Source organism: Mesoplodon bidens (genome assembly GCF_964165515.1).
Source record: "Mesoplodon bidens genome assembly, chromosome: 4".
Taxonomy (NCBI): Eukaryota; Metazoa; Chordata; class Mammalia; order Artiodactyla; family Ziphiidae; genus Mesoplodon; species Mesoplodon bidens.
In genome coordinates, this window is record NC_138160.1 from 30,434,975 (window position 1) to 30,460,973 (window position 25,999).

Below are 25,999 nucleotides of genomic sequence, written 5' to 3' on the forward strand. Positions count from 1 at the left end.
TCAGGCCATCTTTAGCTTCCTGGTCCCACACAGCACCTGGCCACCAGGCCCAGCAGCTGCCCACACAACCACGCGGTGCCCAGGGTGACCGCCAGCAGGAACAAGAAGAAGTCCAGCAGGTACTGCTCATGCCATGGCTGCTGGAAGGTGTGGGGCTTGAGGTGAGCCTCACCCCCTGTCTGCAAGATGTGGTTGATCCAGTCTGCCAGCCGCTGGCTGGGGGTCAGGGGGTGGGAGCGCTCCATGATGCTGGTGTCCACCATGGCAGATTTCTGCCTATTGGCAGAGACAGAGGGAGGTGTTACTCAAGTGGCCTCAGAAGTCTTAGAGACCTTGCATCTCACACACACACACACACACACACTTTCCAAATTATGCACAAAAGAGTCCCTTTCAAGGAAAAGTTGTTGGCCTGGCCTTGCTATGGTCTAGTTAGGTCCCTTTAAAAAGTTCAAACTGGGCTTCCCTGGTGGCGCACTGCTTGAGAATCTGCCTGCTAATGCAGGGGACACGGGTTCGAGCCCTGGTCTGGGAGGATCCCACATGCCACGGAGCAACTAGGCCCGTGAGCCACAATTACTGAGCCTGCGCGTCTGGAGCCTGTGCTCCGCAACAAGAGAGGCCGCGATAGTGAGAGGCCCGCGCACCACGATGAAGAGTGGCCCCCGCTTGCCACAACTAGAGAAAGCCCTTGCACCGAAACGAAGACCCAGCACAGCAAAAATAAATCAATTTAAAAAAATTTAAAAAAAAAAGTTCAAACTGATATTTGCATGCAAAGATCCATGCTTGGTGCTGGAAGTGCTAAACTATAAAAAAAGTGACTAAGTCTGTAAGGACTAATCTCTACCCCAAGGAGGCTTAAGATATACTGTAGGAAACCATTATAACACAAAGCATCTACTTTGTGTTGGTGCCTGGGCTAGATAACAAATGTGACGCTGGGGACGGTAGCCCAAGAAGACATCTGCATTTTCCTGCTCCTTCAAAGCATCATGTTGACCAGCACTGGCTTCATGGGCTATGAGCCTGCATACTTGCACAGGGCCCCACCCTTAAATGGGCCTGTGCTTGATTTAATTCTCTGCTGTCACCTTCTTGAAATCCTTAAACTTTATGACAAGGGTCTCCACATTTCACATAAGGGCACATGAATTATGTAGCCAGCCCTGATGTCCAGTGTCTGTGGACTATCCCAGCCCAGATGACTCCTTCACAGGGTCAGTGGATCATGCACATTTGGGGTTTAGGTCTTTGAAAATCCAGTGAAAGTTATGAAGCCATTCATCAGAAAATGAATATTTTAAACACATGAGATACCAAATATGCATAAAGTTTCTGGGTTATCTGACCCCCAGAGCTTAACAACTTTTCTGGGGTTAGGAGTCACATGCAATGTGGTTATTATTCAGTCACCTAACAAGAATTACTTGCAGGTCTCCTATGTGCCATATGTGCAGTAATGCTAAGTCTTGAGATATGATTTGGGTTTGTGCCCTTGAAGCTCTAAGTTTTTTAGTCCTTCTTCATTATAAGAAAGAAAATATATTTTTCCTCTTCACATGAGATTACTGTGCTGGTTGGAAAATTTCTTAAGAGATCAATGGGCCCCTTTATATTTACTCACTTAACAGGAATCCATTCAAACTTACTTTGTGGCAAGCCCTGTGCTGAACCCTGGGAACATAGCAGAAAACACGAGACATGCGCTGTTGTCCTGGGTGAGCTTACTCTCTACTTTCAGGTGTGGGGGACAGCCAATAAATTAAAACATAAAGAAATGGGCAATTACAGGTCCTGTGACATGCTAAGAAAAAAATAATGTGCTATAATTGGGGTGGATAGGAGAGAAGGCTTTGGGACTATCAGAGAAAGACGGTCTCTCTGAGCAGGTGGCATTGGGATGAGGCCTCGATGTCACGAAGGAGCCAACCCTGTGAAGAGAAGGGAATGTGTTTTCTAGGGAGCAGCACAGGCAAAACGGCTGAGGTGGGGAGCAGTGTGGGATATTGGGAACAGAAAGGCAACCTCCAGCCTCAGTTGGAATTCTACTATAAGCACCTCCAAAGTAGAAGACCTCTCAAAGACACCCTGTGTCAGTAGTTCGGGTTCCTCACAACTAGAAGGTATAAAATCATTCTCAGCATCTAACCTAAACTGCTCTAGTCTTCCTCTCATAGGAAATAAGTCAGCTGTTAGCATCACACACATATTATTTCACGTCTTGGAAATTTCAGTTTTATTGCAAAAAAGACTCACACAGTGCCCGTTGTGGTTTACATCTTCATTCAGTGTGAGTAACCACAAGCCCAGAGAGCTGCACACCTCTTGTCCTCTATGACTTGCTTCATGCTCAGAGCCAATGTCTCAGCCTTGATCTGCTTTAACTGGATGGAGACACCGAAATTTTTGGCTTCTACTCGGAGCAGGTTTTCAGGCTGATTTCCAAAGAGGGGAATCTCCACCATGGGCACGCCATGTTGGATGGCCTCCATGACACTACTTATCCCACCATGGGTGACAAAAAGGTGGACGTGAGGGTGCCCTGTTGCAAATAACAAAGACAGCAGAACATTTCAGGATGAAAAGTTTCAGAACAAGGAAATCAGAAAAGGCAGAAGAAAATACCAATGGGACTTAAAGTGTGTTGGAGCCATTGTGAAGATGACTTTGCTTGCTACACACCCAAGGATTCCAAGCCTTGCCTTTGTATAGAGACTCCTTGACTCAGCCAGAACCCAGGGAATTCTGTAGAGAACAGTGATAAGCAAGGCAGATATCTCCATTCATCCATCCATCCATCCATCCATCCATCCATCCATCTATCCATCCATCCATCATTCCATCATTCCATCTATCCATTCCATCATTCCATTCCTTCTCTCTATCCCCTCATGTCTCCTTGCTTCTCTCATCTGTTTTCTCTTTGTGTTTCCCTATGTCTATCTCTGTCTCTCTCTGTCTCTTCCTTTCCTTGAGCAAACTTTTCTCACCCACCAAATAATATCCCTCTTCTCTGAATTCCCGACATATTCATTGACATCACAACTCATGTAGCACTCATAAAACTTACACTGTATGTGTTGTTCTCTTTAAATATATGAGAAGCCACTTGAAAGCAAAGACTGGACTCTGCACATCAGTATTTGCTTTGCTTACTTAGAGCTTAGAGTAAGCCTTTGCTTACTTAGAGCTAACTAAGGTGATTGTTGATAATGAAGAGTTCATCTCAGCCTGTGCTGGCCAACTGGGATGTGCATAAGAACCTCCTTGTTTCTTCTTTGAAATGAGAATCATATCCCATATCCAAGACTTAAAGAAATACATTTGCAGACATGGAAACAGGAATGTTTTTAAAATTCTACAGATTATTTTGTCATAATCTTGGTTATGAGCATCTGATCCAGTCAGTGGCTATGGCAGTGAGGGGTCTCTAAGAAGCAGCACTAGGCACAGAGATAACCTGCTGTGGGAGAAAAAATTCTCTGGTATCAGAGACTCAGTGTGCCAAATAACTGGCCAGGAGGTTGCTCAGCTTGGCACTCAGGTACATTGGCATCAGTGCTGTGAATGTATGAGTTGCTCACACCTTAGTGGCTAAGGAAGATATGTGTGTGTCTGTGTGTGTGTGAGTGTGTAAGGGAACATGGGTGAACATGTGCACATAAAGCCACTGAATACAGGGGCAATGTGCCCCCTGGTATGTGTTCTCAGAGCTCACAGATTGTTTAGGATTATTTTGTGGTGACCTTGTTCAAGACCAAAAGCAGTAGGTCACTGTGACTCTGATGGCTGCAGACATCAGGCCTGGGAGAGAAAAGAATGAAGGGCAAATAGCTCTTTTGGCACCTGATCTCATTGGACGTATAGCCTGATTCCCCAAGAGCTCCAGCTGGCTGCTCCATTCCTGCCCTCTAAAGACTTATCTTGTGCTGATGAAATTATCCAACTAGAGATCAGAGGCCTAATGATCCTAAAGATATGTAAATGAGAAGAAAGAAGCAGTCCTGGGCAGTCCTTACCCAGGAGGTCATTCTGAGGAAGCCAGTCCACAATTTTCACATTTGCTGCCAATTTGATGTCTCTGGGCCAATGAGAAGGCTTACACTCCCATAACACCCCTTGAGGGAGACGAGTAAAGGCAGCGTTCATCTCCTTGAGAATCTCCTGGGACTGAATTATACTCACCATGGAGCCCAGATCCACAAGGACAAAACCAGAGTCTCCAAACTTGGTGATGAAATTATCATATTCTTGGAGAGAGGTGAGAAAAGGAAGAGGAGAACAATGCTCATGAAAGCCTAGACAGCCATGAAATGAGGTCAGCCATTTGCTAAACACACTCTCCTGTCATTCCTAGAGCTCGCTGTCCTGAGACAGCTCAGTACTCTCAGTTGTGCTCATGCCCACTGTGCTGCTGGGAACATCTTTCATTTTTGAAACATTCACCCTACTGTCCAGGTGATCATAGACACCCTACTCATTTTAGGTCCACGGAGACATGGCCACTTGGATGTTTTCCAAAGCCAGACCAGAAGTGGTAGTGTAAGGAAGAACACCGTAGGGAGTCAGGGTCCAGCAGAGGGAGGTGGGACATCTGGAGCCTAGACCGGAGAAGCTGGGAGAAGTCCTCTGGCATAAGGAGAAGTGGAAGCAGAATGGGGAGGTGACTGGCCACCCCCACCCGATGCGCCATGTAGCACGCTTTCCTCTGATATCCCAAGTTGTTCTTAGTCACTGATCTTTGCAGTTCATCTCCTACCTCAATGATTCACCCACTTGACTTCACATTATATTCACATGGAAAGATTTTTTAAAAAACTTCAATGCCCAATCCCTAAGCAGCTTATCTTTTCAAGTCCCTCAGGCAGTTCTGAAGAACACTTCTGACCTAATCTTGTAATCTTGTTTTTTTTTTTTATAACAAATTTAATCAGTTATACATATACATATGTTCCCATATACCCTCCCTTTTGCGTCTCCCTCCCACCCTCCCTATCCCACCCCTCCAGGCGGTCACAAAGCACCGAGCTGATCTCCCTGTGCTATGCGGCTGCTTCCCACTAGCTATCTACCTTATGTTTGGTAGTGTATATATGTCCATGCCACTCTTTCACTTTGTCACAGCTTACCCTTCCCCCTCCCCATATCCTCAAGTCCATTCTCTAGTAGGTCTGTGTCTTTATTCCTATCTTACCCCTATGTTCTTCATGACATTTTTTTTCTTAAATTCCATATATATGTGTCAGCATACAGTATTTGTCTTTCTCTTTCTGACTTACTTCACTCTGTATGACAGACTCTAGGTCCATCCACCTCATTACAAATAGCTCAATTTCATTTCTTTTTATGGCTGAGTAATATTCCATTGTATATATGTGCCACATCATCTTTACCCATTCATCTGATGATGGACACTTAGGTTGTTTCCATCTCCGGGCTATTGTAAATAGGGCTGCTATGAACATTTTGGTACATGTCTCTTTTTGAATTATGGTGTTCTCAGGGTATATGCCCAGTAGTGGGATTGCTGGGTCATATGGTAGCTCTATTTGTAGTTTTTTAAGGAACCTCCATACCGTTCTCCATAGTGGCTGTACCAATTCACATTCTCACCAGCAGTGCAAGAGTGTTCCTTTTTTTCCACACCCTCTCCAGCATTTATTGTTTCTAGATTTTTTGATGATGGCCATTCTGACTGGTGTGAGATGATATCTCATTGTAGTTTTGATTTGCATTTCTCTAATGAGTAAAGATGTTGAGCATCCTTTCATGTGTTTGTTGGCAGTCTGTATATCTTCTGTGGAGAAATGTCTATTTAGGCCTTTTGCCCATTTTTGGATTGGGTTGTTTGTTTTTTTGTTATTGAGCTACATGATCTGCTTATAAATTTTGGAGATTAATCCTTTGTCAGTTGCTTCATTTGCAAATATTTGCTCCCATTCTGAGGGTTGTCTTTTGGTCTTGTTTATGGTTTCCTTTGCTGTGCAAAAGCTTTTAAGTTTCATTAGGTCCCATGTGTTTATTTTTGTCTTTATTTCCATTTCTCTAGGAGGTGGGTCCAAAAGGATCTTGCTGTGATTTATGTCATAGAGTATTCTGCCTATGTTTTCCTCTAAGAGTTTGATAGTGTCTGGCCTTACATTTAGGTCTTTAATCAATTTTGAGCTTATTTTTGTGTATGGTGTTAGGGAGTGATCTAATCTCATACTTTTACATGTCCCTATCCAGTTTTCCCAGCACCACTTATTGAAGAGACTGTCCTTTCTCCACTGTACATTCCTGCCTCCTTTATCAAAGATAAGGTGACCATATGTGCGTGGGTTTATCTCTGGGCTTTCTATCCTGTTCCATTGATTTATCTTTCTGTTTTTGTGCCACTACCATACTGTCTTGATTACTGTAGCTTTGTAGTATAGTCTGAAGTCAGGGAGCCTGATTCCTCCAGCTCCATTTTTCGTTCTCAAGATTGCTTTGGCTATTCGGGGTTTTTTCTGTTTCCATACAAATTGTGAAATTTTTTGTTCTAGTTCTGTGAAAAATGCCAGTGGTAGTTTGATAGGGATTGCATTGAATCTGTAGATTGCTTTGGGTAGTAGAGTCATTTTCACAATGTTGATTCTTCCAATCCAAGAACATGGTACATCTCTCCATCTATTTTTATCATCTTTTATTTCTTTCATCAGTGTCTTATAATTTTCTGCATACAGGTCTTTTGTCTCCTTAGGTAGGTTTATTCCTAGATATTTTATTCTTTTTGTTGCAATGGTAAATGGGAGTGTTTTCTTGATTTCACTTTCAGATTTTTCATCATTAGTATATAGGAATGCCAGAGATTTCTGTGCATTAATTTTGTATCCTGCAACTTTACCAAATTCATTGATTAGCTCTAGTAGTTTTCTGGTAGCATCTTTAGGATTCTCTATGTATAGTATCATGTCATCTGCAAACAGTGACAGCTTTACTTCTTCTTTTCCAATTTGGATTCCTTTTATTTCCTTTTCTTCTCTGATTGTTGTGGCTAAAACTTCCAAAACTATGTTGAATAAGAGTGGTGAGAGTGGGCAACCTTGTCTTGTTCCTGATCTTAGTGGAAATGGTTTCAGTTTTTCACCATTGAGGACGATGCTGGCTGTGGGTTTGTCATATATGGCCTTTATTATGTTGAGGAATGTTCCCTCTATGCCTACTTTCTGCAGGGTTTTTATCATAAATGGGTGTTGAATTTTGTCGAAAGCTTTCTCTGCATCTATTGAGATGATCATATGGTTTTTCTCCTTCAATTTGTTAATATGGTGTATCACGTTGATTGATTTGCGTATATTGAAGAATCCTTGCATTCCTGGAATAAACCCCACTTGATCATGGTGTATGATCCTTTTAATGTGCTGTTGGATTCTGTTTGCTAGTATTTTGTTGAGGATTTTTGCATCTATGTTCATCAGTGATATTGGCCTGTAGTTTTCTTTCTTTGTGACATCCTTCTCTGGTTTTGTTATCAAGGTGATGGTGGCCTCGTAGAATGAGTTTGGGAGTGTTCCTCCCTCTGCTATATCTTGGAAGAGTTTGAGAAGGATAGGTGTTAGCTCTTCTCTAAATGCTTGATAGAATTCACCTGTGAAGCCATCTGGTCCTGGGCTTTTGTTTGTTGGAAGATTTTTTATCACAGTTTCAATTTCAGTGCTTGTGATTGGTTTGTTCATATTTTCTATTTCTTCCTGATTCAGTCTTGGCAGGTTGTGCATTTCTAAGAATTTGTCCATTTCTTCCAGGTTGTCCATTTTATTGGCATAGAGTTGCTTGTAGTAATCTCTCATGATCTTTTGTATTTCTGCAGTGTCAGTTGTTACTTCTCCTTTTTCATTTCTAATTCTATTGATTTGAGTCTTCTCCCTTTTTTTCTTGATGAGTCTGGCTAATGGTTTATCAATTTTGTTTATCTTCTCAAAGAACCAGCTTTTAGTTTTATTGATCTTTGCTATCATTTCCTTCATTTCTTTTTCATTTATTTCTGATCTGATTTTTATGATTTCTTTCCTTCTGCTAACTTTAGGATGTTTTTGTTCTTCTTTCTCTAATTGCTTTAGGTGCAAGGTTAGGTTGTTTATTCGAGATGTTTCCTGTTTCTTAAGGTGGGATTGTATTGCTATAAACTTCCCTCTTAGAACTGCTTTTGCTGCATCCCATAGGTTTTGGGCCATCGTGTTTCCATTGTCATTTGTTTCTAGGTATTTTTAAATTTCCCCTTTGATTTCTTCAGTGATCACTTTGTTATTAAGTAGTGTATTGTTTAACCTCCATGTGTTTGCATTTTTTACAGCTCTTTTCCTGTAATTGATATCTAGTCTCATAGCATTGTGGTCGGAAAAGATACTTGATACAATTTCAATTTTCTTAAATTTACCAAGGCTTGATTTGTGACCCAAGATATGATCTATCCTGGAGAATGTTCCATGAGCACTTGAGAAAAATGTGTATTCTGTTGTTTTTGGATGGAATGTCCTATAAATATCAATTAAGTCCATCTTGTTTAATGTATCATTTAAAGCTTGTGTTTCCTTATTGATTTTCATTTTGGATGATCTGTCCATTGGTGAAAGTGGGGTGTTAAAGTCCCCTACTATGATTGTGTTACTGTCGATTTCCCCTTTTATGGCTGTTAGTATTTGCCTTATGTATTGAGGTGCTCCTATGTTGGGTGCATAAATATTTACAATTGTTATATCTTCTTCTTGGATCGATCCCTTGATCATTAGGTAGTGTCCTTCTTTGTCTCTTCTAGTAGTCTTTATTTTAAAGTCTATTTTGTCTGATATGAGAATTGCTACTCCAGCTTTCTTTTGATTTCCATTTGCATGCAATATCTTTTTCCATCCCCTTACTTTCAGTCTGTATGTGTCTCTAGGTCTGAAGTGGGTCTCTTGTAGACAGCATATATATGGGTCTTGTTTTTGTATCCATTCAGCCAATCTATATCTTTTGGTGGGAGCATTTAGTCCATTTACATTTAAGGTAATTATCGATATGTATGTTCCTATTCCCATTTTCTTAATTGTTTTGGGTTCGTTATTGTAGGTCTTTTACTTCTGTTGTGTTTCTTGCCTAGAGAAGTTCCTTTAGCATTTGTTGTAAAGCTGGTTTGGTGGTGCTGAACTCTCTCAGCTTTTGCTTGTCTGTAAACGTTTTAATTTCTCCATCAAATCTGAATGAGATCCTTGCTGGGTAGAGTAATCTTGGTTGCAGGTTTTTCTCCTTCATCACTTTAATTATGTCCTGCCACTCCCTTCTGGCTTGTAGAGTTTCTGCTGAGAGATCAGCTGTTATCCTGATGGGGATTCCCTTGTGTGTTATTTGTTGTTTTTGCCTTGCTGCTTTTAATATGATTTCTTTGTGTTTAATTTTTGACAGTTTGATTAATATGTGTCTTGGCGTATTTCTCCTTGGATTTATTCTGTATGGGACTCTCTGTGCCTCCTGGACTTGATTAACTATTTCCTTTCCCATATTAGGGAAGTTTTCAACTATAATCTCTTCAAATATTTTCTCAGTCCCTTTCTTTTTCTCTTCTTCTTCTGGAACCCCTATAATTCGAATGTTGGTGCGTTTAATGTTGTCCCAGAGGTCTCTGAGACTGTCCTCTGTTCTTTTCATTCTTTTTTCTTTATTTTGCTCTGCAGCACTTATTTCCACTATTTTGTCTTCCACCTCACTTATCCGTTCTTCTGCCTCAGTTATTCTGCTATTGATCCCATCTAGAGTATTTTTTATTTCATGTATTGTGTTTTTAATCGATGCTTGATTCATCTTTAGTTCTTCTAGGTCCTTGTTAACTGTTTCTTGCATTTTGTCTATTCTATTTCCAAGATTTTGGATCTGGGAAATAGAATCTTGGATCATCTTTACCATCATTATTCTGAATTCTTTTTCAGGTAGACTGCCTATTACCTCTTCATTTGTTAGATCTGGTGGGTTTTTATCTTGCTCCTTCTCCTGCTGTGTGTTTTTCTGTCTTCTCATTTTGCTTATGTTACTGTGTTTGGGGTCTCCTTTTTGCAGGCTGCTGGTTCGTAGTTCCCGTTGTTTTTGGTGTCTGTCCCCAGTGGCTAAGGTTGGTTTAGTGGGTTGTGTAGGCTTCCTGGTGGAGGGGACTAGTGCCTGTGTCTGGTGGGTGAGGCTGGATCTTGTCTTTCTGGTGGGCAGGTCCACGTCTGGTGGTGTGTTTTGGGGTGTCTGCGGACTTTTTATGATTTTAGGCCACCTCTCTGCTAATGGGTGGCGTTGTGTTCCTGTCTTGCTAGTTGTTTGGCATAGGGTGTCCAGCACTGTAGCTTGCTGGTCGTTGAGTGAAGCTGGGTGCTGGTGTTGAGATGGAGATCTCTGGAAGATTTTCGCCGTTTGATATTATGTGGAGCTGGGAGGTCTCTTGTGGACCAGTGTCCTGAAGTTGGCTCTCCCACCTCAGAGGCACAGCACTGACTCCTGGCTCCTCAATTTGGGATGATTTGTTGTCCATTCATGTATTCCACAGATGCAGGGTACATCAAGTTGATTGTGGAGCTTTAATCCGCTGCTTCTGAGGCTGCTGGGAGAGGTTTCCCTTTCTCTTCTTTGTTCTCACAGCTCCTGGGTCTCAGCTTTGGATTGGGCCCCGCCTCTGCGTGTAGGTCGCCGGAGGGCGTCTGTTCTTCGCTCAGACAGGACAGGGTTAAAGGAGCAGCCTCTTCAGGGACTCTGGCTCACTCAGGCCGGGCGGGAGGGAGGGGCACGGAGTGCGGGGCGAGCCTGCAGCGGCAGAGGTCGGCGTGACGTTGCACCAGCCCGAGGCGCGCCGTGCGTTCTCCCAGGGAAGCCGCCCCTGGATCCCGGGACCCCGGCAGTGGCGGGCTGCACAGGCTCCCGGAAGGGCGGTGTGGACAGTGACCTGCGCTCGCACACAGGCTTCTTGGCGGCGGCAGCAGCAGCCCCAGCGTCCCACGCCCGTCACTGGGCTCCGCGCTTTCAGTCATGACTCGCGCCCGTCTGTGGAGCCCCTTTAAGCAGCGCTCTGAATCCCCTCTCCTCGCGCACCAGGAAACCAAGAGGGAAGAAAAAGTCTCTTGCCTCTTCGGCAGCTCCAGAGTTTTCCCGGACTCCCTGCCGGCTAGCTGTGGCACATTAGCCCCCTTCAGGCTGAGTTCTCGCCGCCAGCCCCAGTCCTCTCCCTGCGCTCTGACCGAAGCCCGAGCCTCAGCTTCCAGCGCCGCCGGGGCGAGCAGACAAGCCTCTCGGCCTGGTGAGTGCCACTCGGCACCGATCCTCTGTGCGGGAATCTCTCCGCTTTGCCCTACCCAGGTATGTGGGGAGTTTCTTGCCTTTTGGGAGTTCTGGGGTCTTCTGCCAGCGTTCAGTAGGTGTTCTGTAGGAGTTGTTCCACGTGTAGCTCGTAATCTTGGTTTTAACACATTTTGTCAGTTCTTCCAAATATTTCTTTGAATCCTGACTCTCTTTGGACTTCCATGGCTCCCCCACCCCCAGCACCTAGACCTTCGCCCTATTGGGTTGATTCCAACTAGCATAACACTGTCTGATTTACCAGCTCAGAGGACCACTTTGACAACAGCTTTGTCACTCTATTATAATTAAAAAGCAACGTAAAACCATTATATAAAAATTGGAAAATGCCGAGGAGAAAATCTTTTGAAAAAGTCCCTGTTATCTCACAGCCATTACAATCCTCACTCCCATTAGGCCCCTGCTTAACAATTCCCTCCCCCAGGCCTGTGGCCAGGGTTGACTCACCCTCCTGTCAGGTGAAGCTTCCTGCAACCTGGCTTGGTTATCTTTGTGCAACTGCATCTTCCACTCTCTAGTCCAGCTGGAGTCACCCAGGGAAACCAGAGACACCTCACTTCATCTTCACAATTTGGGCCCCATGTTCTCTCCATCCAGCTCCATTCCTAAAGAATCCTTCTACCAACTCAGAGCCCATGCAGCCCAAGGATCATTCCCCAACTGTTCCTGCTCACTCAGTGCAAGGTCGGTAGAGGAAGGGTAGACACTTTGGTGCCTGGAAGGCCCAGGCCAAATCAGGGCTCTCTGGCTCTGAAATAAATGATAGTAGGGCAGCCACTTACACCACCTGAGCCCTGTCCCCTCATTTATAAAATGAAGGCCATCATAATTCCCTCTATGTGGCAAGAGATTATAGAAGATAAAATTGCAAGCCTGTGCTGATAGATAAGAGGCAACCAATTCATCTTAGCTCCGCTCCATTTTGAAAACTTCCACAGCAGTGGTTCTGAGTTTATGCCTTCAAACTGATTGCACAGCTTTTACAACTCACAGTGCCCAGGCTTCACCCCACATCAATCGAATAGGGAAGCCTAGGCGAAGTTAGGGACCAGGGCTCTACAGTCTGGGGATGCTGGAGACAAAACCTGCGTTCTCAGTGCCAGTCCCACATTTCGCCCCCTTGGTCACGCCCTGTCTCACAGTGTTGCGTGTTTCATTGTAACTCATTCCCTTAACAATTCCTGCTTGTGACAGATGCTTATTACGTGCTTACTATACATGTGATCATACAAAATGAAAATGTAAACTTCAACTTACTAAAAGGCTTATCCAACCAGGGCCAGGACTAAGGTGAGGCAAGAGAAGACCCTGGTATAGTATTTAAGGAGGTCAATCTCAGGGTTCTATAAGTCCTAAGTCTGTACTTGCATCACAGGGCAACCTTCCTTTAAAAGGATGCCCTGGTGCCTCATTTGCCTTACCTTATGCACTCCCAGGACCCCAGTGGCAGAGGCAGCCACCAGCTCTGCACTGACTTCTCTGCATGAAATCCATATCCTCAGGTTTTACTTACTTGTGGTACTGGTTTAACAGGTTTGGCCATTAAGCCTCCAACACACACCGTGTTAGGAAGCAGGGGCAGAGCAAATTCAAAGGCAAAGTCAGGAGTTAACAAACCACAGCTCTGATTTCTTTAAAAGATGAGACAAAACTGGCCTAGAGCCTTCCGGGAAATGCTCTTTGATGGTCTTGTCATATATAGAGTGGATCTGCCACTGATTCACAGAGAAATCAAAGAACATCAGGAAATTCTTTACTCAGCCCCATTAGTCCATGTGGTCAGTTAACAAGGAATAGAATACTGGCACATAAGACAGGGGGCTTGGTGGTCCAAAGTCCACACTGCCAAATGAGGAAGGGAGAATGGACACAAATGGCATCCCAAGCTTCTCAGCAACCAAGAAAGGACAGTAGTCAAAAATTTCCGCTATCACCAGGTCAAAGTTCTCATTCTTTAAAGAATTCATAGTATCACTTCTCCTTAGCAAATGACTGCACTGAAGCCCTAGTTGCTCCAAAATAGTTAAAACGTGTTCAAATGTGCTTCTGTAAGAAAAATAAATGATAAATATTCATTGGAAGTGTTAATATCACAATACATAAAAGAATCTTGGTCCACAGATGAATGGATAATGAAGATGTGTTATACATATACAATGGACTATTACTCCACCATAAAAAAGAATGAAATAATGTCAATTGCAGCAACATGGATGGACCTTGAGATTATCATACCAAGTGAAGTAAGTCAGACAAAGACAAATATCATATGATATCACTTATATGTGGAATCTTAAACAATGATACAGATGAACTTATTTACAAAACAGAAATAGACTCACAGACATAGAAAACAAACTTATGGTTACCAAAGGGGAAAGCAGGGGAAGGGATAAATTGGAAATTTGGGATTAACAGATACATGTTACTATATATAAAATAGATAACAGAGGTCTACTGTATAGCACAGGAAACTATATTCAATATCTTGTAATAACCTATAATGGTAAAGAATCTGAAAAAAATATATATATATATACATATATATGTATAACTGAACAGAATCACTTTGCTGAATACCTGAAACACTGTAAATCAACTATACGTCAATTAAAAAAAAAAGAATCTTGGGATACAAAGAAAATATTCCAGGTAGGTAAGACCACACCCAACAGCAGCCATCCTATTCTACCACTGTCCATAAATATGTACCTTAGTCATTCTGGGCAGATGTTCTGCTCTTGAGAGTGTTCCCTTCCTCCCCTCTCCCTTTCCTCACTGCTCCAAATCCACAGCACTCTCTATGCCAGTTCTTAGAAAATATATCTTTGAACTCTCAATTCCTGAAATCCATGGGCACAGATGAATTATGTTAACTGAAAATGAATTGTCATCACTGGGGCTTCTGCTCTGGGAGGCTTCTTTGACCATAGCAGACCTCACAGATCTCTTTCTACTTGATAAATTCTGTGACACTTTCCTTAAACTTCACTTACATACTGAACTTTTATGAGTGGTTTTCTTGTTTACTAAGCAAAACAGTGGAAGTCACTTGATGACACAATCCCATAAATATTGACAATATAGGCTATTTTTTAATTACTGTGTATTCACATATGACAGATTTCCTCACCCAAGGGATTATTTGATCATATTAGAACAAAAATCTCAGCTAGAAATGGGAATTCTACCTTTCTATGCCCAGAGGTTAAACAAAGGGAAAAAAACACCTGGTTCTGAAACATATGATTAGCCTTTCCACTTCATTGCAGGCTAAGGTATACAGAGAAGATAATGGCAAAGCTTTCTGACATGTAATTAAGACATTGCCTATGGGATTATTCCAGGAACCTATCTTCTTGCAACGCTTTCCCATCGCTGCCTATATAGATTATGACCCTATTTCCTGTTTGTACAACATATGGGGAAATAGGATATCCATCTGCACTCTAAGATACAAGAGGTAATAAGTGCAAGGGCTCAAGACATCAGAGGCCTCCTGGCTGCATGGAGGACCAAGAGAATCGGTACCCGGGCATAGTTATAATTGTCCACCATTGCACCATTGTGCGCCAGGTAGAGATTGTACAGAGGCTGAGAAGTCATTAGCAATATACATATCTCTGCCTGATCTTCAGAGTTAACTTCAAGTCACGCAATGAAAGTGATTGGCTCAAATCATGCCCTACTGTGTTTTAAAGATTTCACGTAACAAAGGAGTGGTTACTAAAACTTTTGGATAACTTCAGTAATGCTGTAAAAATTCCTAGAATATAATTTGTTAATCATAGTTAAAGTTAAGCTAACAAATAGAAAAATATCAAGAATGCATGGTTACCTATATCTGTCCTCAAAAATATGAAATTAGGGGACAATAGACAAAGCATATACTTAAAATGTATAGCTAACATCGCAAGACGATACAGACTAAGTATCAGATGAGTAGGTTATGTCAGACCTATCCCAGAGGGACTATGGTCTTCCAGTTTGAGTGAGGAAAGGAGGTTTTATGGAAATAGTCAGATTTAAGCAGTACCTTTATTAGTAAATAGATTTTCAGGAAGAAAAGAGGGGACTAGTCCTCTGTAATTAATCCAGATAGGCATGGATTTGTGTCTTTTCACTTCTATGTCTATGAGTAAGGAGTTATGTGTTCCTTTCCATTCCAGATGAAGCAAAAGGAGTCAGCTTCATGTCTTATTTTGCACAAGGTTGATTGCATTTTCAGAGGACTTTACATGGCCAGAAGCTGAACTTCTACAAAATCATTGTTTAAAAGTCTTCTCCATTAATAAATACATGTGAGGAGAAAGGAAAAAAATAAATGGAAAGGTGTCTTTGATTTCCCTACCAACAGTGAGAGGTTGAGGTACCTAAGCTTCTGTGTTGGGGAGATTGTAGACGAAGACTGTAAGTGAAGTGTTGCAAGGAAGTCCCAGAAGAAACTACCTCCCAGTTGCTACAGGAATACCTTCATGCTTATAGTAGAAGAGAGAAAGGACAGAGCAAGGGAAAGCCTCCAATGGCTGGAATGGAGGATTTGGTGTGAAATACTTGTTTACCCAACTATCATCATCATTCATCCCTCTCTCCCTCCCCCCTCCATCCATCCAACCATCCCTTTATCACATCCTCAGTCCAAGCATCCACCCATTCACTTATATTACCAAAATTGTGACTCTTTAGTTCAAATAATTTAAAAAATTACCTGCCCTCAAAAGTTTCTTCCATAAAGAAATGAAAAGACTTCTTAAATTCTTTGTTATAGTCTTCAGGTAGAAACCAGTTAATAACTTTGTATGATTTCTCCTCCTCTTTAAAACCTAAGAAACACCAATGGGTTAAATGTTAAATGTGTCACACAACATGTATTAACATTAGAATGATGATACCAACATTCGATTGTGTCTTTTGAATTATTTTTGTTCCATTTGGTTGCTTTCTTGTTCAATCTTGTATACTGAGAGTATTTCTTGAGAACCTTACAATGATTCAGGAATGCTTTTTAGTTTAAATTATGGAAACTTCCATTTAAAGCTTTAATTGAATGTGTATAGCTATTTGTCTCATTTTCTTGCTTAGAAAATAAAGTTAATTAGTTTAAGATAATTTGTCAACGTTGATTCCAGAGCCTCTGCTCTTCCTGTTTTAGAAAATTCAACTTCATTATTTAAAGTGATATATCCTAATAGTTTGTGATTCAGTAGAAAGTACTGAATGGCTTAATTAAAAGAGTAGTCTTCTGCACCTCTACATACCAACTTGGCTTCTCCTCGATTACCCATGAGTTTGATGTTTGATGCTGATGTTTGACTGCTAGCAGGCTTCAAGCCCTATCTCCCATTCCCTCTTCTGTGTATTACCACGGCAAACTGGTAAGAAAGTCTGCATGCTCCCTCCCATGGCCCTAAGTGGTAGTTTCAAACCATGCAAGTCAGGCCCATGAGGCGGAACGCTCACCACATCCCAACCCCCTGCCCACAATAAAAATTCAAGCTAGTCATCCCTCCCTACTCTCGATAGCCATTTTTCAGGGGCTTGGGAACCTGTCCTGTTCTTTCAAAAATTCCTTATTATTTGAGTAATAAGCCTTCCATACTCTTCTTAATGCATTTGTGCCTACATCAGTCATGACATCCAACCAAATTGTGCATAGTGACTGGGAACAGCTTATTGCATGGTCCCACACATTACAGCTCCCATATCCAACCTCAGTGAAATGACTGACTCTATCCAAGGATCTACTAGAAAATACTTGGCAGTCATAGATTTGGCTAATACTTTCTGTTCAGTACCTATTTTACCAGGCTCTCAACTGCAGTTTGCCTTCACCTTGGAAGAGGCACAGTATACCTCTAACTGGTTGCCAATGGGGCATTTCAACAGATCTACCATTGGCCACAATCTTTGTTGGCAAAATATTAACCACATCCAACATTCCCCAGGAGCATAGGTATTAATTACATTAAGGACATCCTCCTTCAAGGAGATTCATTTCACACACTCATTCAAGGCAGAAACATTCTCAAAGTAGTTCACATGAAGGGATGTGCCATGGTCTCTACACAAAGCTCAAGATCCGGTACCTAAGTGAAATTCCCGGGAAAGATTTGGTCAGTCTAAGGTTTTTCTATCACTGACATTGTCAAGAAACAACTATTGACACCATAATATTTCAACAGGTCCAATATCTTTTAGTTCTTTTGTACTCTGGAGACAACATATTTCTCATTTATATGTTTTACTTAAGTCCATGTATGCTCATTGCTTGAAAATCAGCCCACTTTGGATACGGTCCCAAATAACAAAACATCTAGAATCTGTCCAAATCACAATACAATAGGTACTGTAATTAGTGCCCCTCAAAATTGCCTTTAGCAACCTGCTCTCCTGCCTCCTGGAGTGACCTGACCACCTATGATGGCTGCATGGGTTTCCTATTGTTGCTGCAAAGATTTACTGTAAACTTAGTGGCAAAAAAAAAACTAGCTTATTATCTTACAGTTCTGGATATCAGAAGTCCAAAATGGGTCTTATCTGAGTAAAAGCAAGATGTGGGCTGGCCTGCATTCCTTCTGGAGGCTCAAGGGGACAATCATTTTCTTGCCTCTTCCAGCTTTTAGTGTCTGCCTGCATTCCTTGGCTCATAGCCTCTTCTCATTGGCAATCACATCACTCTGACTTTTCCTTCCACCATCACATTCCTTCTGTTACTCTCCTGTTATCTTCTTTCATTTAGAAGAACTCTTGTAATTACACTGACTCCACCTGGATAATCCAGGATAATCTCCCCGTCTCAAGATCCTTATATCAATCACATCTGCAAAGTCCCTTTGCCTTGTAAGGTAGAACATTAACTGGTTCCAAGAATTAGAACATGGATATCTTTGTGGGGGGGCATTATCTGCCTATTATTATGTTCTGCTCTCTGCACCTCAAACACTCATGTACGTCCCACATGCAAAATGCATTCACCCCATCTCAACATCCCAAAAGGTCTCAAACCGTTACACTACCAACTCATATTTCAAAATCTCATCTAAATATCATTAGCTCAAATGTCCCAAATTATAACATCCAAATAATTTAATAAGTATGGGTGAGAGTCTGGGTATGATCAATCCAGAGGCAAAATTTCTCTCTACCTGTGGACCTATGAAATCAGGAAACAAGTTTTCTGCTTCCAAGAAACAATAGTGGGGCAGGTATAAGACACTGGTTACTGATTTTATTAATCTAAATGGAACAAAGTGGAAGGAAAACATCAGTCACTGGTCAAAAGAAATTCTGACATCCAAGTAGGCCAACTAATATTGTTGGCCCATTTGGATGTCAAAATTTCTTATTAAGGACTGGATACAATTCTCTGCAATTTGAAACTCAGCCCTGTGAGATTGAAGCTCTAACCTCTGGGCTTACTGCTTCATCCTCAGAGTTCTTCTTTGTTCTCCATAAAAGTTATCATGCCCTGGGGTCCCACACGGGGAAGATGAATCCCCTTAGCTGGTTTGAAAACCAGTGGGACTTACCAGAGGGCTGTAAGAAACCAAGCCTTCACTTATGAAGAGTGTCTACATGCTTGCTCACTCCGAGGAACAAAGCAGAGGAAGCAGATTGAAACTCTTGGGGATCTGACCGGGACCTGGGACCAGCCCAGTGCACACCAGGCCCGCACTAGGCTTCTGCTCCAGTGCGGTCCCCACTAGAGTGAAGACTGCTATTGCCGAGGAGAGTGTGCACTTCGGGGGAACGAAGTGGCTCAGACACAGCCTTGCATCTGAACAGGGCAAGGGCAGCCATTGCCCTTGGAGGCAGTCCTCATTTGCGGAGTTTTAAAGTCTGCATTTCCACTAACAGTGTGTTCAAGGCAATCTAGGCTTTTTCTATCATGCCCTCAATATTCTTTCAGCCTCTATCAATAACCCAATTGTGATTCCACATAATGATTAGTGCTTATGAATCCACAAGTATGGTTATTAGAGATCTTTGCTTCTTCAGTGCCACTGATGTTATTTCTTCACTAAAGTTGTTAATAAATAAGCAAGATGGGTGTGTTCAAATGAATAGTTAATAAATGGTTCAAATATTCCATACACTGAAATGAGCATCAGGTCAGAAATAATAACCTAATCATGTATTTTCCTGATTTGCAGACACCTAGCCTAGCTCTTCTAATGAAGTAAAGAATGAATATGCTGTTTCAAAGCCTCAGGAATGCCCATGATTAGGGAATATTGAAAGAAACCCTAGCCACTTAAACCTGGAACCTAAGAATAAGACTGAATGGATCTAAAAACTCCCTGAATTGTTTATAGATTTTGATGTACATATATTTGTTAAAGGGGTAGAAGCTAAGTTCAGTAGTTTCTCAAAGTTCATGCCAAACGTGTTTTTTAATCTAAAATTTTAATTTAAATTAATTTAAAATTTTCATTAGATTAAATTACAATTTTAAAAATTAAATCTTAATACACTACAGCTATTTCATCAGATCTGCTATCAAGGAAAGTGCAAAAGGACACGCATATAAAAGATGCTCAGTGAAGCATATAGAACTTAATCTAGAAGGTGATTAGAATGGTTTTAAGTAGGGACTCAAACAGATATTTGTACACCAGTGTTCATGGCAGCATTACTAACATATCCAAAAGGTGGAAACAACAGAAATGTCCATCAACAAATGAATAGACGAATAAAATATGGTATATACATTCAATAAAATGTTATTCAGCCTTAAAAAGGAAGAAAATTCTGATACATACTCCAACATGAATGAGCCTAAAAGACATTATGCTAAGTGAAATGTGCAAGATACAAAAGACAAATATTGTATGATTCCACCTATATAAGGTGTCTAGAATAGTCAAATTACTAGAGAAGTAATGTAGAATAGTGTTTACCGGGGGCTGAGGCAATGGGTAATGAGCAGTTATTTTTAATGGGTACAGAGTTCTAGTCTGTAACGATAAAAAAGTTCTGGAGGTGGATGGCAGAGATAGTTGCACAACCATGTGTATGTACTTAAAGTCACTAAACTCTATACAAAAATGGTTACAGTGGTCAATTTCATATAATGTATATTTTATCACAATAAAAAACAAAAGAAATTTTGACAGAAAAAGAATTATTTTAAAACAATCTGAACAATTACAGAGCCTGAAGTCACCTTCAAAGTTTTATAATCTCTCACAATTTTGTTCTTCAAAGAGTCTGCTTAATACTGCATTTTTTTTCTTAAATCAAAGCCTCAGCAATACTTCAGAATGAGCAATCCAGAGCTTAAAGTCCTAAATCCACCCAACACATTTATTAACCTGCCCTGTGACCCTGAGTAAATTGTTCAAGTTCTTAGGGCTGCTTCTTCCTTTCCTGTCAATAGAGAGGAGTTGCTAAGATTTAGGAGCTCATTCTAGCTAAACTCTTTGGATTTAGGCACTTCCTACGTCAGTATGTACAAACTCACGGGCAGTCACTAATTTTCAAGAAAACAAGATTATCTCAATGGTAGATTCTGATCTTAGTTGCATAAATAAGGGACCTCCTGAGAAAACTTCCTTAAATTTCAGATACCATAAGACCATTTCAGATACACATCTGTTCAACAGGTTTTCAAGCCAAGTTATAAAGTAGCATTACCAAAATGGTCTGTGGTAATGTGTGGAGGGTTGCTTGAGATGGAGTGGAAGTCAGGTACAGGAGGAGAACATAGAACTACAGAGCATGGAGTCCTGGTGGAAAGAGCCAAGAAGTTTTCCTACACCTTACATAGACACACACACAAACACACACATGCACACACTCACCCTTTTCATTCTTCCAGTCCAGTTACATTTGAAGAAACTATTTGAAAAGACCCTCTATGCAAAAGGCATTGCTGTTCCTTGCCTGGAACACACCCAGTCAAGAATTAGCAGGGGGATTCCCTGGTGACACAGTGGTTGAGAGTCCGCCTGCCGATGCAGGGGACACGGGTTCGTGCCCTGGTCCGGGAGGATCCCACATGCCGCGGAGCGGCTGGGCCCGTGAGCCATGGCCGCTGAACCTGCGCGTCCGGAGCCTGTGCTCCGCAACGGGAGAGGCCACAGCAGTGAGAGGCCCGCGTACCGCAAAAAAAAAAAGAATTAGCGGGGAAGATATCTGGTGGCAATAAATTTCCTCTCTGGAGAAGCATGGTGACATTACGACCAGGATCTTGAAGAATCTGAGAGACCTGATTCATCAGTAGAAAATGGCTTCCACCTAGGAACAGTGCACAACTTCATTTTTGTAATGATGAGAGTAGAGATTCTAAGATTGATGGGCTGACAAATCCAGGAGAGGCGGGGTAGGGAAGCAGAAAGTTGCCAGGGAGTAGAGGAAATGAGCGTCATCAGTCAGTCTCTCCATCTCATTCTGAGTAAGCCCTAGCCCACTCACCCAGAGCCTGCTGGCCCAGCTCCTTGACAAGTGGCAAACCTCCATCAAAGATTTCCTCTTGTGACTCTGGCCTCCATGTCAGTGTGATAAGCTTCTTGGTGCTTAGGCCCTAAGGAGTTCCTGATCCTAAGGTACATACAGCATTTTAGCCGGGGATGTATGGAGACACCATGTCCTAAAGAAATAACTGCACTGGTAGAAATTGTGGCATGGTGTCGTGCATGTGAGTGTGAAGGGGTCCTGATGGACAAGCAATCAGAGCTATTTCTGGGATCCTTCCCTTTGGAAAGTATGCAAGAGTAGGAACCAGAAATATGGGTGCTTGAATAAGAGTCCAAGAAGCAACCACTGCAGCAGAAGGACGTGGAGCTATCAGTTGGAGCCAAAATGCTTGCTGTTCAAATATATTTGGCAGAAAGTTTCTCAGTTGGGGCCTGAATGTTTCACATCCATTAAGACTTGGGGATAGAGTTGCAGGATAACTGTGGGGTCCATGGGATGGGCCTGCAGGATCCTATATGCACGAGTGGCTGGGACATCGTCTATCCGAGGACAATCCTGGGATCCTAAGGAAGCATAAGCTCAAACCTTGGGAGAAGGGCAGCTCCATCTCACTGAGGTCTCCTCTTTGAACCGGCACCAACACAGGGACTTTGCTTGAATCTAAGGGTCTCAGCAGCAGAGAAAGCTAAACCAGGAGAGAAATTAATGGCAAATGGCAAGGGTTTGGAGACTGGGGTTAGAGGGATGGAGTACCTACCCTGCCCCGCACCTACCCGCACAAATGGCTCCTCCTTCTTCATCCGCCAGCCAGGGTAACAAACCTGTGCCGAGTGGTGCAGGAGAAAGAGTGTGCAGCTACTTCTTAATTTTTTTTTTTTTTTTTGCGGTATGCAGGCCTCTCACTGTTGTGGCCTCTCCTGTTGCGGAGCACAGGCTTCAGACGTGCAGGCTCAGCGGCCATGGCTCACGGGCCCAGCTGCTCCGCGGCATGTGGGATCTTCCCGGACCGGGGCACGGACCCGTGTCCCCTGCATCGGCTAAGCGGATTCTCAACCACTGCACCACCAGGAAAGCCCTCTTAACTTTTTTATACACAGAATTGTACAGTCTGACGTAACAGGAAATGATGAAGTACAAATTCCCCACACCTCTGGCCCACATTTTAATCCCAAGACCCGGGAGAAAGGGCAGGATGAAGGGCAACTACACATTCATCCGCTCATGGAGGGTCTTGGGGACCCCAGTGCCTTCTGGGGGTCCAGCCCCTCACAAACCGCACCAGCTCCATCTCAGAGCCTGAGGCGGGGGAAGAGTGTACTTTTAGGGGGTGAGGAAGCTGTCTTGCATTATTACTACAGTCAGCAGGAAAAAAAGATTTTAGGACTTCCCTGGTGGTCTAGTGGTTAAGACTCCGCCCTTCCACTGCAGCGGGGTACAGGTTCCACCCCTGGTTGGGGAAGTTCCGAATGCCGTAGAGTGTGGCCAAAAAGAAAAAGAAAAAAGAAAGCTTTCAAATAGAGATAAAGTGATTTTTAAAACTCCCCACTGGAAAGTGGGTGACAGTGGAAGCTTGGAGAGGATGGTCTTGGGGACAGGAAATCCTGAGTAAATATTTGGGAGGTCCCGTATGCTCCTGCCATCGGCGCCTCACTTCCCTGACCTTTCATTTCCTGCCCAGGAAAACCTAGTGGGGACTTAATTTGATGATTTACGGTTCCTTGCAGCTCTAAGATCCCCTGAGTCTCAGTGATGTAAAAGTGATCAAGAGAGCCCACTATGGGTTAAAATAAAGTCTTGGGGAAGCTCCATCCTATGATTATCCCTGTATCCTGATATATTCCTCTGGGTGAAACGCTCCACTCTCCTAATTGTCACTGTAGTATCTTCCCTGCTCCACCCTGGCTGCTGGGCGGCCTCAGAAAATTAGTACCGCTGCCCCCAGGAGCACCTTTCCTTGGCCTCCGAGAACTGCAAACCGCTAGTTAGCCCCAGTCTTTACCGGCACCTGCTGTGCGCCCTCCAGAAGTTTAGGGTGAGCCTCTGAATGTCCAGCCTTCGCCCTGGAGGAGGCGGCCGGGGGCCTCCTGCACTGGTCTGGATTTCAAACTTCTGGCCCCAGCCCCGCTCCTACCCGCACAAATGGCTCCCCCCTTTTCATCCGCCGGCCAGGGTAACAAACCTGCTCCAGACTGGAAAAACACACGACTCTCTCACCAAGTGCTGTTTGCCTGTCTCTGGATCTTTGGCCAAACACTCACCCACCAGGGACAGAGTTAGGATTTTGGCAGCCTCTGAGAGCAGGAGGCCAGGCAGTCGGAATCGGACTAGAAGCAGCGCCTGCTGCCCCGCCATCCTTGCTCCTGTAGAAGCTGCGGGGCCGAGACCCCTGCCCCGCCCCCGCATAGGGGACCTGATGCGCTGGCAGTGAAGGAAAGGTGCTGGCTGGGGGCCTGGGGAGAAATAAGAGAGTGGTTCTGCCCGTCTTCCGTTCTGTTTGTCCCCTCTCGCCCTTGGGCCCTCCTCCCTCTGTGAGGAAACCAACAGACAGTCTCTCCTCACCCTCCCTAACCTTGGCAGCAGAAAGGAGGGGTTAGTCAGCTGATCCAGCGCTGTTCACATAATCTCCGCCCTCCCTGCCTGGGAGATACTCTGAACCAGGAACGGTAGAGACGTTTAGAAATCACGTGGATGACAACTCTACCTCCAGGTGACTTGGACCCATCTCAGTTTTATGCACCCTTCCCCAAACTTATGGTACTCCACCTAACCGCTCTAATACTTCATACTGCTGTATCCACGCTCCATTTCCCCAGGTACCTGCTTAAAATCTCTGCTAGTGTAGCAAACTCAAGACCTCCCTAAGCAAATCCCCAAGGGAACTTGACCTACCATTCCTGGATTATAGCTCTGATGGCCTTTTAAAAGGAGGTAATTTATTCATGAAGAGGTGCTAGAGTCCTAACTCTGAAGTCCAAGTCTTCACCCGGAGGACCGAACCTCTAAAGCTGAGACTCTAATTCTGAATGAGCCTCATAAAATAGGACTAGGGATCATTCCACTGTCTCCCTAGGTACAAGTTGAGGCCATCGTGTAATTCTGCCGCCTTGTAATGTTAACCCTGGGAAGGACAGGGCATGCAAACCCCAGAAGTCATCTTTGCATTTTCTATCCTCAAAACAAGACTGGCTTCGGTGTGGGGTTTTAGTGCAACTCTGAAACAGGCAGAAAAAGACCTCAATGACCGGAAACCAGAAAATTCCTAGAAGAAAACATAGGCAGTAAGCTCCTTGATATAGGTCTTGGTGATGATTTTTTTGGATTTGACACCAAAGAAAAGCAACAAAAGCAAAAATAAATCTAATCAAACTTACAGTCTTTTGCATAGCAAAGGAAACCATCAAAAAAATGAATCATAACTCACCAAAACAATACAGTAAAAATGAAGTACCATATGATCTCCTCAATAGATGCAGAAAAAATCTTTATTTTATTGACAAAACTCAATACCCTTTTATGATAGAAACTCTTAGCATAACTAGCAATAAAAAGTAATTTCTTCAATGTGATAAAAGGCATATATTTTTAAAAATCTTGGTCTATAATCATACTTAATTGTGAAACATTCAACTTTTTCCATCTAAGGAACAAAGCAGAAATGCCTGCTCTTACTATTTTTATTCAACAACATGGTAGAAACTCTAGCCAGTTCATAAATGAATGAATGAATGAATGAATGAATGAATGAATGAATTGGGAAGGAAGAAGAAAACTGATATTGTCAGAGACACTGTTGTGTACATAGAAAACCCTTATGGAAGCTACAAAAAGTCCCAATAGAATAAGTCAGTTCATCAAAATTGCAGGACTCAAGGTTTATATATAAAAATCAGTTGTATTTCTATCTAATAGCAAAAACTAATGGAAATTGAAATATAAAAACTTTACATGCCTAAGATTAAATCTAGCCAAAAAAAAAAAAAAAATAGTCCATGACCTCTACACTCTATAAAGCATTACCGAAATCAAAAGATGTACAATGCTAATGGCTCTGAAAGCTCAAAATTGTTAAGATCTCTATTCTCCCGAAACTGGTCTATAAATCCAATACACACACACACACACACACACACACACACACACACACAATCCCAGCAAGCTGCTTTGAAGACAAAAGAACTAAATATTTATATTTTTAAAAAGATCATAATCCCCTAAAACATCTATGTACAAACTTTAATTCAAGATGGAT

The 25,999-nt window shown here is 42.6% G+C and overlaps 1 protein-coding gene across 1 annotated transcript; it reads right to left on the minus strand.

Moving 5' to 3' along the window:
* Nucleotides 1–24,129, minus strand: UGT3A2 (UDP glycosyltransferase family 3 member A2; the record flags this gene model as incomplete). The annotated part of the gene is given in 11 exon segments (XM_081231775.1): nucleotides 1–35; nucleotides 38–276; nucleotides 2,326–2,545; nucleotides 4,023–4,253; nucleotides 12,841–12,934; nucleotides 12,936–13,088; nucleotides 13,092–13,097; nucleotides 13,101–13,377; nucleotides 16,040–16,154; nucleotides 21,469–21,570; nucleotides 24,009–24,129. Coding segments are annotated over 11 exon segments (1,566 nt in total). The 5' UTR covers nucleotides 24,103–24,129.
* Between the last annotated feature and the right edge of the window lie 1,870 nt (nucleotides 24,130–25,999).